A 12,500-nucleotide genomic window follows, 5' to 3' on the forward strand; every position below is an offset into this window, starting at 1 on the left:
CGCAAATCACGGCTCGTCTACGCACGCTCAGAAATTTTAAACAACGGTGGTTGTCAACAATTAAAGTAGCTGGATGTGAAAAATTTTCCATTGTCATTGAATTTGTTCTTTTAGCTGTTAACAGTTTACAGTACCTACACCAGATTATTTTTTCACCCAACGACGTGTCACTAGGTCCTTTCCCATAGCGTCCTTTGTTCGAATTAACAAGATTGCACTTTCCAAAAACTAGTGTATAAATTTACTTTACTTTTATTTACCTGTTGTGACCAGATGGAAAAGACACAAGCTTGTGCGTGGACTCACTTTCAAAACGAGGCCAAATTTAAATTGTCTTTTTATCGTTGCATTCACTTGATAACTGAAAGAGCTCTATCTCTTGCAGGATTCGTATGGGGATACTGTTTTGCATGATGCTATTGCCAAAGACTTCTCCGAGATTGTTGAACTTCTTGTGAACTTCGATGGAGTGGATTTATCTGTGAAGAATAAACGAGGATTTAACTGTCTTCATCATGCGGCCCTAAAAGGAAACGCGAGGTTAGCACGAAGTTTGCAAAATTATGTTTTAAAATGTTGGTAATTGTCAATCATCGGTTTCTACTGTCAAACACTGTAGCGGAACGTGTTCGTATGTCACATCAAGTGTCGTGATTGGCTGATTTCTGTAAGTGAAACCGTCCGCCAGCTGTCGCTGGAAACATGATTAGAAGCCCAAAAAAGCAAAATTGTATGTGAGCTGTAAGTTTAACTTTAGAGCACGTACTACGTATACATTGAGGTTATGAAAGGAATGTCAGTAAAAGAAAAGACGAAATAATAGAAAAGTCTTGTAACGTGAAACTTCTTCCATTTTAAAATGAAAGAGTTAAAAATGGTAACCGAAATACGCCCGAAAAGCTTCGCGACACACACGGAGAAACAAATGCCTTGTTTGGAACCAGTCGGAAGTCGATGTCCTTCGTGCTGACCAAAAGGATTGCTGCCTCTTGGAACGATTGCATAACCAAAGAAAAACTCCTTTGAGAACCCTGTTCCCAAGTTCCCTGATAATAGACAGGATGCTCACGGATGCCGGCCGCGACAGCGAAAACTCATAAACTCTTGGCATGCGTTTTGAGTCACTTCTGTATAACCAAATTCAACGTTTTGAAGACCAGCAGGGATGGCGAAGTGGTGAGAGCACTCTTCTCCCACCAAAGTGGACCGGGTTCGATTCGCATGTTGAGTTTGTTGGGTGTCTGTTCTGCTCCACGAGGTTTTTCTCCGGGTACTCCGGTTTTCTTTTCTCTTAAAAAAACAAGTTTTCGTTTTCTTCTTTTGTTCAACTTTCCAGTAACTTCGGGTGGCTTATGAAGAAGTCAGAAAACTGAAAATGCAGCTTAGTTTATAAACGTGTACATGGAGAAGTCCTATCATATATGTTTGAAACTTTAAGGTTAAGTAGCCAAATGTGTCAGTGGTGTAGCAGCTCTCGTAACCTGCTATTGCTTGGTATTGTAAGCAGCCTCTATTGTTTTAATGTCGAAGTCATTGTTCCAATTGTTTAGTCTTTCGTTTTTGGCAGAAAAATATTAGACAGGGAAGTGTTAATTTTATTTGTCCTGAATCACGAGTGGGGTTGTGGAGGGTGACAACTCAAGTATGGAAGAGTTTGACATTAGATTTAAGAAGGCAGACTACAGCCTGAATTCTATTAACAAAAAAAATGCAAAATTAAAGATCTTTTGCTCATGTTCTTATTATACCAGCTTTCTGATATCCATTCTTTTAGGTTCTTAAAATTTTAGATTTTCTTGTATTTTCTTTTACACTTATTCTCACAATGGCGACAGGTTTGTCAGTGGTTCTGTACTACACTTATCCTCCTCACTTATGTCCAGGGCCCGGTTGTTCGAAAGCCGATTAACTTAATCCAGGATTAGCGTGAACTTTTGTTTCGTGTTTTCAACGTTTTGGTGAAAGTTTCTTTTGCTTACTCTTGTTTTCACGATTGACTCCTTCTAATGTGAAGTTTTTCCGAATATCAGGGTTGAAGAGCATTTGGGAGTAAAGAAATAAACTCCTTGGTCAATATTTAATCTGGGATTAGTGTTAATCGGCTTAAGTGCAAGTGATTAGATGCAACTGAATCCAATTTTGATATCCAACACGAAGTGTCCGTCAAACTCTAAAGCCGTGTTCACATAAGGTCTCGATTGTGATCGAATTATAATCGAATTAAATATGAAATGGGTTCACATCAACTAATTACAGTCCCTGATTATAACTGGATTACAATTGAACAGAATGGCGAACACGTGGTGGTATGAGCAGACGAAACTTCTAATCGCTTTATGGGGCGAAGATTTGGTTTTGTCATCTTCTGTTCTCAGAAGCTATCCTTGGTTCTCTCCTCGCCTCAAGCATGGTGATGATGATCGTGGCAGCCACGCGATACGGCGCCATTTTATCTCACACTGCGATGTTACCCTATTGTATTTGAATTTTCGCAGATGTGAACACGACCATACACCTTATTCCAAAATGGCCGCTATTTTGATATTCTTTTGTTTTTATTCAAATTAGACCTTGATGCCTCGTTCAAGGCAAATATTCTTTTGAATTTTCAGCTCAAGAATGAGGCATCAAGGGCTAATTTGAATAAAAACAAAAGAATATTTAAATGAGGGCCATTTTGGAATAAGGTCTATAATAGGCCACTTTGGAAAATACCATAATACTCTTTGTTTGTCCCCCCAAATTTTGCATAAGCATTGTTTCCAGTTTCTATTGTACTTACAATGGTCCCAAGAGAAAACAAAAACAATGCTTATGCAACATTTGAGGGGACAAACAAAGAGTATTATGGTATTTTCCGAAGTGGCCTATTGAATAAAATTTGAATGGAGTATGATAGATAGCCTGAATTATACTTCCGTTGATCATAATTAACGTCGAGTGTGAACACGGCTTTAGCATTTCCTACTTACTTCTAACAAGAAGGTTAGTGTTATTTTTAGGTCAGGGTAAATGCAGTAGTTTATCCTAACTTGGGGATCAGCATTTGGGTACTTGTGGTGACATTAATTGTCTGTATTCCCGGACACGGGTGGTGTTGAAGTTGGGCAGAAGAGCAGAGCAGGGGGACACTTCATGACGCTTATTTAAATCCGTGTGCATCTAATATTGTTTGCCCGCCGCGAGGGTATCTAAAGCCGTAATTTTATTTTTCTCGCGACAGGGCGGTATCTTTCATAGTGGAAAAGTGCCCAGATCTGTTAAACATTGTCAAAGAAGATGGATTTTCAGCTCTCCACTTGGCTTCATTAAATGGACATTTTGCCGTTGTCAATGCTCTTATTGAGGTACGTAACGATAGTGATTATTTCGCCAGTTTTGGCGCTCAATTTGTACCAAATAATGTAAAGTTTAACACATTCTGACAGAAACATCTCTAACTTTTTGGTTGAAAGTGGAAGTCGGTTTTTCATTTCGCAACTTGTGTGGCAACTCTTTGCGGCATCAGCCGACGAAAATGTGCCTTTGTTCTCACGTGATCATCACGTTAGTTATAAGGAAATCAAGAAACGATTATGGCTAGAGCGAGAATGCACGCCTTTTCCAAAACACAATAATGTCATTGGTTAAAAGAGGAATAACATCGTGCTGCACGTGCGGTACTCTTCTTAACAACGACGTGAAATCACCAAATTCGAGGTTTTGACAACAACTTGAGTAAACAAACGTGAACCTTTCACCCTGTGTTTGTGCTCTGAAAGTTTTTTTTAAACTACTCAGGCTGCTTTCTCAACTGCAAAGAGTACTCTTTTTCAAAATCGTCACTTAAATCTTAGTGCTTCCACAAATTTTCCTGTTAAAGAAATACATGTTGTTATCGATGGTAACTCGGAAGCACTCGAGAAATAATCCGAATGCTCCTTTGTAGGAATCGACCTGCGACCTTCCGATTACCAGTTACTAAATCGTATTTTTTCGGTTACTCGAGGATACTCGGAAAAAAACCCGAATGCTCCTTTGTAGGAATCGACTTGCGACCTTCCGATTACTAGTTACTAAATCGCATCTTTTTGGTTATTCGGGGATACTCGGAAAAAATCCGAATGCTCCTTTGTAGGAATCGACCGCCGACCTTCCGATTACCAGTTACTAAATCGCATCTTCTTGGTTACTCGGGGATACTCGGAAAAAATCCGAGTGCTCCTTGAAGGAGTGGAACCTACGCCACCGAACTATAGAGACTCGTGGGAGGCCTCGTTTGAGTGAGCCTCGACCAATTTCGCTGCTAACTGTCTAACGTTACTTGGGTTTTTCTTCTAAACAATTTTCAGGCTTATCCAGATATTGATGTCAACCTCCGAAACGTTCGGCAACAGACCCCGCTTCTCCTTGCTGTTGATAAAAGACACGTGACCATAACTAGGCTTCTCTTGCAAAACGGAGCACAGGTCAATTTACAGGATGACGTCGGCGATTCACCGCTTCATGTAGTCGTTATGTACCATTCAATGAAGTCTGCGGGGAGTAATGTATCGAGGAAAGAGGTAGGCTTCGATCAAAGAACTTTTTTGAAATCAAAGATGGCCGTTATAGCAAGCCCTGGCCATCTCTGAGCTCGCTTTAACAGTGCAATTGGTATCATCTGATGTTTATTTATGGTGGGGAAAGTGTCGGGTCAGTGATTGTTTTTATGCAAGCTTCGTCTATGCTAAGGTGGAGTGTTTCACAAGCCTCCACGTACCGGACCAAAAACGGGTTTACCGGATTAGTTTCGAAGCTGTTTTGTTTCCTCCCCTTCCTCCTCCGGGGGATTTCAAAGGTGATAAGTGCATATCTAGTAGAACACCTGAGTTAACCAATCACAACAGGCAAAAAGCACAATCCACTTGTGTGGTGTAACAATTGCTTCGTATTTCTGCTTCAGCTTCAGCTTCGTTGGGTGGTGCGCGTCTTTCGGAGCTGAAGCTGCTCGGTTCGATCCCCAGTTACTGCGGCCACAGTCATGAAACAATAAGAAAATATTTGCTAGGGCCTGGTTTTCACTAGCGACGCAAGCGAGAAAACCGAGAAAACGGGGTTGATACAAGTATAAGCACAAGCGTTGTGTGAAAACGAAACACAGCATAAGCACAATGAAATGTGCTACGTGTGTCCAATTAAAGCGCTCGTTCCATATTCCTCGCGTCTGAGCATTTCAACAAAGCGGCGGAGGAGGCCGGCGTTGCTGTTGATGCTTGTGTCGACGTTTTCACTTAGCATGAGTTATACTTATGCTTGCGCTTGTGTTTGCGTCGCTAGTGAAAGTGGGTTTGTTTTGTTGATACTAGAGCGATTTTCATTTAAGTGTCGAAAGCAATTAGCGAATTACTTTGGTTTATGATTACTTCACTCAGTGATTGGTTCAAACTTCTCGAGCCCCTTTTTCAACCAATCAGAAGTGAAACCAAAACCAATCGTGGCTCGCGCGTGCACATTTTCCCGCGCTTTGTGTCGGCAACGTGCAATTACTTCGAGTTTTGATTGGTTTACTGGATTGTCTCCGTCCTGTTTGATTGGCCAAAGTAATTACTTTGGTTTTGGTTTTACGACACTCATTTGAAAATCTCTTTACCATGGTAGCGCTTATTAATTTTTTTTCGAACACCATCTTGGCCGCCTTAAAATCGTGTGCATCCGCTCTGTAGATGTGAATAGGTTCAAAGGGGGTGTGTTGCGAAATTTAGCCAAATTCAGTGGAAACTGGAGGGAACCAAATCAAGCGAAGCGTAAAAATAACTACTTAAAATATTGAAGGAAGGTTTGAATAGAACAGAAAAGTGAATAAAATGGATTGGGGTTGTTTTCGAAAACGTTTGACTTAACAGTTTTTTTTCAAATTGAATCTCCGTTGTTTGTTTGTCACGAGTCAGTAAAGTAATTTCTGGCTTACCGTTAAGTTTCATGACGAGTTGGGGCGAGTAATTGGTAAAACTACACAAAATCAACTGCAGTGCCAGGATATTAGTCCTTTACAACGGAGTATCAGAAGAATTTACTTATTATTATTTTTTTTTTTTGGGGGGGGGGGGGTGGGGAGTGGTCACGGAAGGACGCAGCTTCGCAACCCACGGAGCTACCAACGTTGAATAAAGTGACTTTACCTTTCAGTTGCCTGCAACTGATCCAACATTTGTGATAACCAAGTTACTTGTGGATCATGGCGCAGACATCAGTCAAATGAACAAAGATAACAAGACACCGCTACAGCTGTGTAGAGATCAAAGACTGAAGGAAATTATGCTATCCAGATCCGACACTGAAGCCGAGTGAGTAAACCAACATTTCCGAGATCTTTATGTGGCGTCTCAGACTCATTTTGACACTTGAGAAATTCGTGTGGCTCGTACAAGAATTTCGCGGACAAATTCATTTTAAAAATGTTTACACCGGGTGGATCTTAACAGGAAAACATTTAATATTTTAGGTGCACTTTAAATGTATTATTATTATTATTTTTTTCGAGTAGCCTATCAGGAATAAATTCTGAAGTAGCCACCCCACCCTCCCTGGATTTGACTGACTCGGCTCAGGCTACATCGTCGTCAAGCGTTACCAAGGAAACAGACGTAAGGTGTCGTTTGTGTGGTATTCCTGCTAATGCCAGATTTAATCCATGTGGTCACATGTTGGCTTGTTTGGAATGTGCTTCAATGTTGAGAAAGTGCTTTGTTTGCAAGGTAATGCATGTTTGCAAATTATATTTAAATAATAGAGAGATTTAGCATCACGTTTAACTTGAAACGACAATCGTCGGTTTTCCGTTCACGTAAAATGGAGTGGAGCTTGTTACTTTTACGTCGCGTGACCAACTTCAACTCGGAATGGACTCTGTTAATCTCGAGTTTTTAGTTAACAAAAAAACGACAACAAAAACTCGAAGTCTCTTTTAAACATTGTTTGTTGAAAAAGACTCTATATAAAATGAAAATCCTTAGCCGCCAAATTGTGTGAGTCAACAGAGAATCAACGTGAGTTCATGAAGAAAATTGTGGTAAGGAGTCAGTTATGGACGATCTATAACCATGAAACCTAATTTTTCCTTGTTTGGCTTCCCGGAAATGGTTTTAGGGTTCTTTTTTGCCACAATCAACTTGTTTTGTAGAAGAAAAACGAGAAGAAATTTTCAGGTATACGGCAAACGCGAAAATGCCTACTTTCACTTAGAAACGGCAACCGGCAAACGGGAAAAATGGCGGGAAAATAATGGTCGCGTGATCACTTTTGCCGTTCGCGTTTCATGTAAGCGTGATGTTAAATCTCTGTGTTGTCAGCAAGTTTCTAGGTCCTATTTTATTTTTAGCTGCTCTCCGACTCGCGGGACGGGCTTCGGGTTTTTTTTTGCAAAGAGACAAGGACACCTCAATGGGTTTTAAAAAAACAATCCGACATACGAAACGATTACCGTATTCGTGTCTTTTCAATCGTTTCTACTTAGTTTGATACTGGCTTTTAAAGTGGTAATCAGCTAAAATGATCCAAAGGGCCACTTTCAAAAATGCCATCATACTCTTTGGTTGCCTTCCAATAAGTCGCATGAGAAACTGGAGGCAACTGAATGCGAACTTTTGGAGGGCAAACAAAGAGTATTATAGTATTGCTTTGTTTTTATTGTGGAAGTGCACTTAGCTATCAAGCTAGTTCACAGACACTCCACTTTCAACAATCTGAAAGATACAACTCAAACTTAACAGAAATATGATTAAGAACCCCAACTGGCAGGAGACAACCAGTTGGCTAATTTACAAAGCGTGGCTGAGTTGAATCTGGGGGCCGTTTCTCGAAAGTCCCGAACCTTTACGCGCTATTTTCGGGTATGGCGCAGTGGTGAGAGCACCCGCCTCTCACCAATGTGGCCCGGGTTCGATTCCCGGACTCGGCGTCATATGTGGGTTGAGTTTGTTGGTTCTCTATTCTGCACTGAGAGGTTTTCTGCGGGCACTCCGTTTCCCCTCTCCTCAAAAACCAACATTTGACTTCATTTACTTTCATTGTTCATTTCAGTCTACAGTGTCCCCAATTAGCGCTCCAGCGCTAGAACGACCAGACACTTAAATAAAGTTCCTTTCCTTTCCTTTCCTATCACAATTCCCTTTGTAACTCAAGAACGCCGCGGAGAGCATTTAATACGTCAAACTTCACAGTTATTTTTACTTTTGTTACCTTGAAAACATGTTAAAAGATCGGCTTTCCAAAACAAGCGTTTGACAATTTCACAGGTAGCTTTTTGGGCCCGAAAATTTTTCGGGACTTTCGAGAAACGGGCCCCAGAGGTCAGAACGGGATTAGAACCCGGGGCAACTGCATGCAAACCTAACGCCGTAGTCAATAGACCACGCTGCCTCCCTTAGTATTCTGCCCCTACCCCCCCCCCCCCAAAGTATTGTTCAAAGAGGCTTATACTAAAAGAACATCCCATAAAAAGTGCTTGAGTCACACGACGTCTCTTGCTTTATGTCTTTACGACAGGCTGTGGTTCAGTCATTCAACGAGATACCCCAGGAAAGAGATAGTGAGGAGTCACTCTGTATCGTTTGTTCCGATGAGCCGCCATCTGTTACGTTCGAGCCGTGTGGACACATGATTGCTTGTAAAGGTTGGTAGGGTTGTTTTTTTTAGACTTTCTAATATTCTCGGACAAGGATGATAACGTTAACCCCGTCTCACATCACTTGCGTGAGACGTAAAGAACCCACACACTGTTCGAGAAGAGTCGGGGACGTAGTCGCCGGTATCTCACTTTTCTGTTCTGGGGGAACCTGTGAAATGTACTTGTTATTTTAAAAGTTAAGAATGTAAAATGCACGGCTGCCAGGTGCTCCATAAAAGCAGTCTGGCAAAGTTCCCCACAAAGGACCAATTGTACATTGGTCTTGAAAAGACCCTAGGAGAGTAATTCCCCCCCCCCCCCCCTCCTTCCCTTCCCTGTGCCATACTTGTTACATACTACTTACTATGCTGATACTCTTTGCTTAAACCACTTTTTTGCTCAAGAACGCTTAGAGAAGGCTTCTTGTTGGAACGATTGCATAAATTACAAATTTAAGAGAATTTTTTGAAATGACGAAACAATTTAAACAAAAAACATGTTTGGCTATTTGACATACTGAAATGTAAAGTCTTAAAAGTATACGGGTCCAATATTATTTTGACGCAACAGTAACTTCATGTCTAAGGTTATCAACAGTTCTCGGAAAAAATTAGAATAGTTAGAATAGTTAGAATAGGGGTGCAGGGATGGCGCAGTGGTGAGAGCACTCGCCTCCCACCAATGTGGCCCGAGTTCGATTCCCAGACTCGGTGTCATATGTGGGGTTGAGTTTGTTGGTTCTCTACTCTGCATCGAGAGGTTTTCTCCCCTCTCTTCAAAAACCAACATTTGACTTGATTTGCGTTAATTGTTAATCAGTTTGCAGTGTCCCCAATTAGTGCTCCAGCTCTAGAACGACTAGACACTTAAATAAAGTTCCTTTCCTTTTTCAATATATCAGGGCCAAGATAATTCTTAAATTTACGAACCTTGGGAGAATAAGTTATCCTATTCTGTGCATACTTTCTCCAGTTCAACCGCGATAATACTGGCCTATTCTTGCAATATTTCAGTCCTTCTTTGTGATTTTTTCCAGTGGCTAATTATTCAGGGTTCTCAATAAGTTTTGGAGTAGACGGCTTAAATATAAAAGAAGGCGGCGGGAGAAGCGCTTCATCATTGTTTATAGCAAGTTTATGACCGAAAAGTAGACGGCTCTAAATTTAAAGTATGCTGATAGTCTACGTAGCTGGTGGGATATTCTATCACGGGAATAATTAAAAACACTTGCGAGCACTATGGTTTTGGCCGTGAGCTGGCCGCGACTGGCATGGGGATTAGTAATTTCCACTCGCGACCAAAACAACGAAGCAACCATCGATTTATTCCTCCGTTTTTATATAATCGTTGCTGATCACTCTCGTGATCAGTAACCTTGTTTTCCCACCGAAACAAAAGAAAACGTTTGCACGATAGAGCGGTTTTCAATTGAGTGTCGTAAAACCAAAACCAAAGTAATTACTTTGGCCAATCAAAAAGGACGGAGACGATTCGGTAAACCAATCAAGACTCGAAGTAATTACATGTAGCCGACACAAAGCGCGGGGAAATGTGCACGCGCGAGCCATGATTGGTTTTGGTTTCACTTCTGATTGGTTGAAAAAGTGGCGCGAGAACTTTGAACCAGTCACTGAGTGAAGTAAAATTTATAAACCAAAGCAATTCCCTAATTTCTTTCGACACTCAATTGAAAACCACTCTAATAGAACCAATTCCCAGAGGATTAGTTGGGGACACCAACATGGCTGCCGTTCCATTGTTTAAGGATACCAACATGGCCGCCGTGACGTCACGTGAAGATACTATATATGTTGATGAAGTGCAAATTGTTGACAAAGATTCTCCCATTTTCTTGCTTTTTTTTCTTTAGATTGTGCTGTGCGGATGAGGAAGTGTTTGAAGTGCAAGGCAACTATTACACGAAAAATATCAAGTAGTATGTGGATCTTCATTTCTACCTCTTTTAGAGATAATGTCTTTGTTGTTTCTGTGTGGATTGTTTTTTCGCTCGAGTTCTTTCGAGCTCAAAATAAAACAAAAACTTAGAAAAGAGACATGTATGATACATTGTCCGCAAAACGCCAGAAAACAACAGTTCCACTGGAGGAAAAAGGAATGACCTTGCGCGCTCTGCAAATGAAGTGCGTTTGGCAGCAGTCCTACTTGCCAAACTGACCACATTCAATGATTTTAGAAGTATTGAACATACCACGATAAATTTCTTCTTTAAATTTTAAAGTCGTTCATACCAATTCGTTTGCTGAATTTATATTTATGGGTAGCGAGCGTTAGAATGGCGCCGGTGGGTGTTGGAGTATATTCCGTGTGAACGGCAAAGAATACTTAGGTAGACTACACCTAAATCGTTTTTATACTTATTTCCTCGTGTAAACGTACATCATCGTCAATTGCATGCATGCACTGAAGCGAACTGACAAAGATTCTCTGTTTGGCAATGTTCTAAATGTAAGCAGCGCTGCCCAGTGGTTTGGGTGCTTGCCTTGAGATTAGGAGAACCCCGAGTACAAGACTCGTTCTAACCACTCGTTGAATTTGTTCCTGGTAGTCCCTGGTTCAACGTCTTGGCTACGCTTGTACATGTAAATAGCCAACTGGTTTGCCTCCCCGGCCAGTTGGGATTCTTAACAGTTTTTGTTGTTCTGTTCTGTTCTGGTTTCATTGGCCCTAAAAAGCCCCTATGAAGAGTGATCAATTAAGTACCGCTATGTATGTAAAATATTTGTGTATCTTTTTACAGAAGAACCATCTGTCCAAGTTGCAGAATTGAGCGAAAAAGACGAAAAATATTTGGAAACTCTTCATTCGCTGCTGACCTTGCAAGCGCACGTCAGAGAAATCGAAGACGCAAATATGTGTGCCATATGTTTGGAAAAACGCCGCAACGTTGCCTTCATGTGTGGCCACGGCACATGCGCAACTTGCTCTACCTCCCTGGAGATTTGTCCCATGTGCCGGAAACCCATCGATAAGAAAATAACGCTGTTCAACTGATCCAAGAGATTTCTCCCGCAAATGTTTGATGGCAGCATAGTGCTGAATACTCTTCTTATTTGGGCATTTGTACCCAGAGAAAACTTATAAAAAGCATTAGTTAAATCTGTTTAACGGGAATCGAAAGGTGCGACCTTCCTATTGATTCTCGATTGTATTTGGAATTGAGAAAACCAAGACCTGCTTTTGACTGGAATAAGGTGAGACCAATTAGTATGCCTTGTTGGATTTACAGAAATGGGTTTATCAGCTGAGTTCGTATGGTGAAATAGCCACCGTAAAGAAATTCGAAAGCTGACGTTTCGATCGTTTGCCCTTTGCTAACGAAAGTCGGCAAACTGCGCACGAAGGTGCTGGTATTGATGCAAGGCGTGGGACTCGATCCTAGCTCACACGCGTTTTTCCGTGATTCACTTACTAACTATATGGGAGCCTGGAACAGGCTAATGACTTTTTGTAAAAAATATTTTATAAATTAATGCCGGGTATACATAGTAATTTTTGGCAAATTGTCAGTGGGATCAGAGTATTGGACTCTTGCTCTTGGTTTGTACACCAGCCCAGGAGTTATTTGGATCGATCTTTCGCTCTGAAAAAAAGAAAAAAGAAAAAAAGAAAGACTTTTTGGGTCAAACTCGGGAATGCAAATGATAGGTGTTGAAAGCCTATCAATTGGAAATAAATGGCCTTGATAACAGAATTGATTGGAAATCAGCACCGGATATCGAAAGTGCATTCGGTAGCTGTCTCTGGATATTGGAGCCCGATACACCTTGTGATCTGTTTGCAACTAAAAATCCGAAATGGTGCGAAGAATGATATTTTGATAATTAACCCAGTTCTTACGCAATAGTTTGTTAGC

The 12,500-nt window shown here is 41.0% G+C and overlaps 1 protein-coding gene across 1 annotated transcript in view; it reads left to right on the top strand.

The window, feature by feature from the left end:
* LOC137997789 (E3 ubiquitin-protein ligase MIB2-like) overlaps positions 1-12,500 on the top strand; it is a 35,844-nt gene that overhangs the window by 20,484 nt on the left and 2,860 nt on the right. The window contains exons 12-19 of the mRNA XM_068844039.1: positions 386-540; positions 3,224-3,347; positions 4,332-4,544; positions 6,148-6,305; positions 6,506-6,716; positions 8,506-8,632; positions 10,497-10,562; positions 11,385-12,500. The exon at positions 11,385-12,500 is cut by the window's right edge and continues 2,860 nt beyond it. Coding sequence (XP_068700140.1) covers positions 386-540; positions 3,224-3,347; positions 4,332-4,544; positions 6,148-6,305; positions 6,506-6,716; positions 8,506-8,632; positions 10,497-10,562; positions 11,385-11,638 — 1,308 coding nt within the window. The 3' untranslated portion in view covers positions 11,639-12,500. The remainder of the gene's footprint in view (positions 1-385; positions 541-3,223; positions 3,348-4,331; positions 4,545-6,147; positions 6,306-6,505; positions 6,717-8,505; positions 8,633-10,496; positions 10,563-11,384) is intronic.

Source organism: Montipora foliosa, chromosome 3, assembly GCF_036669935.1.
Source record: "Montipora foliosa isolate CH-2021 chromosome 3, ASM3666993v2, whole genome shotgun sequence".
NCBI classification, from domain to species: Eukaryota; Metazoa; Cnidaria; class Anthozoa; order Scleractinia; family Acroporidae; genus Montipora; species Montipora foliosa.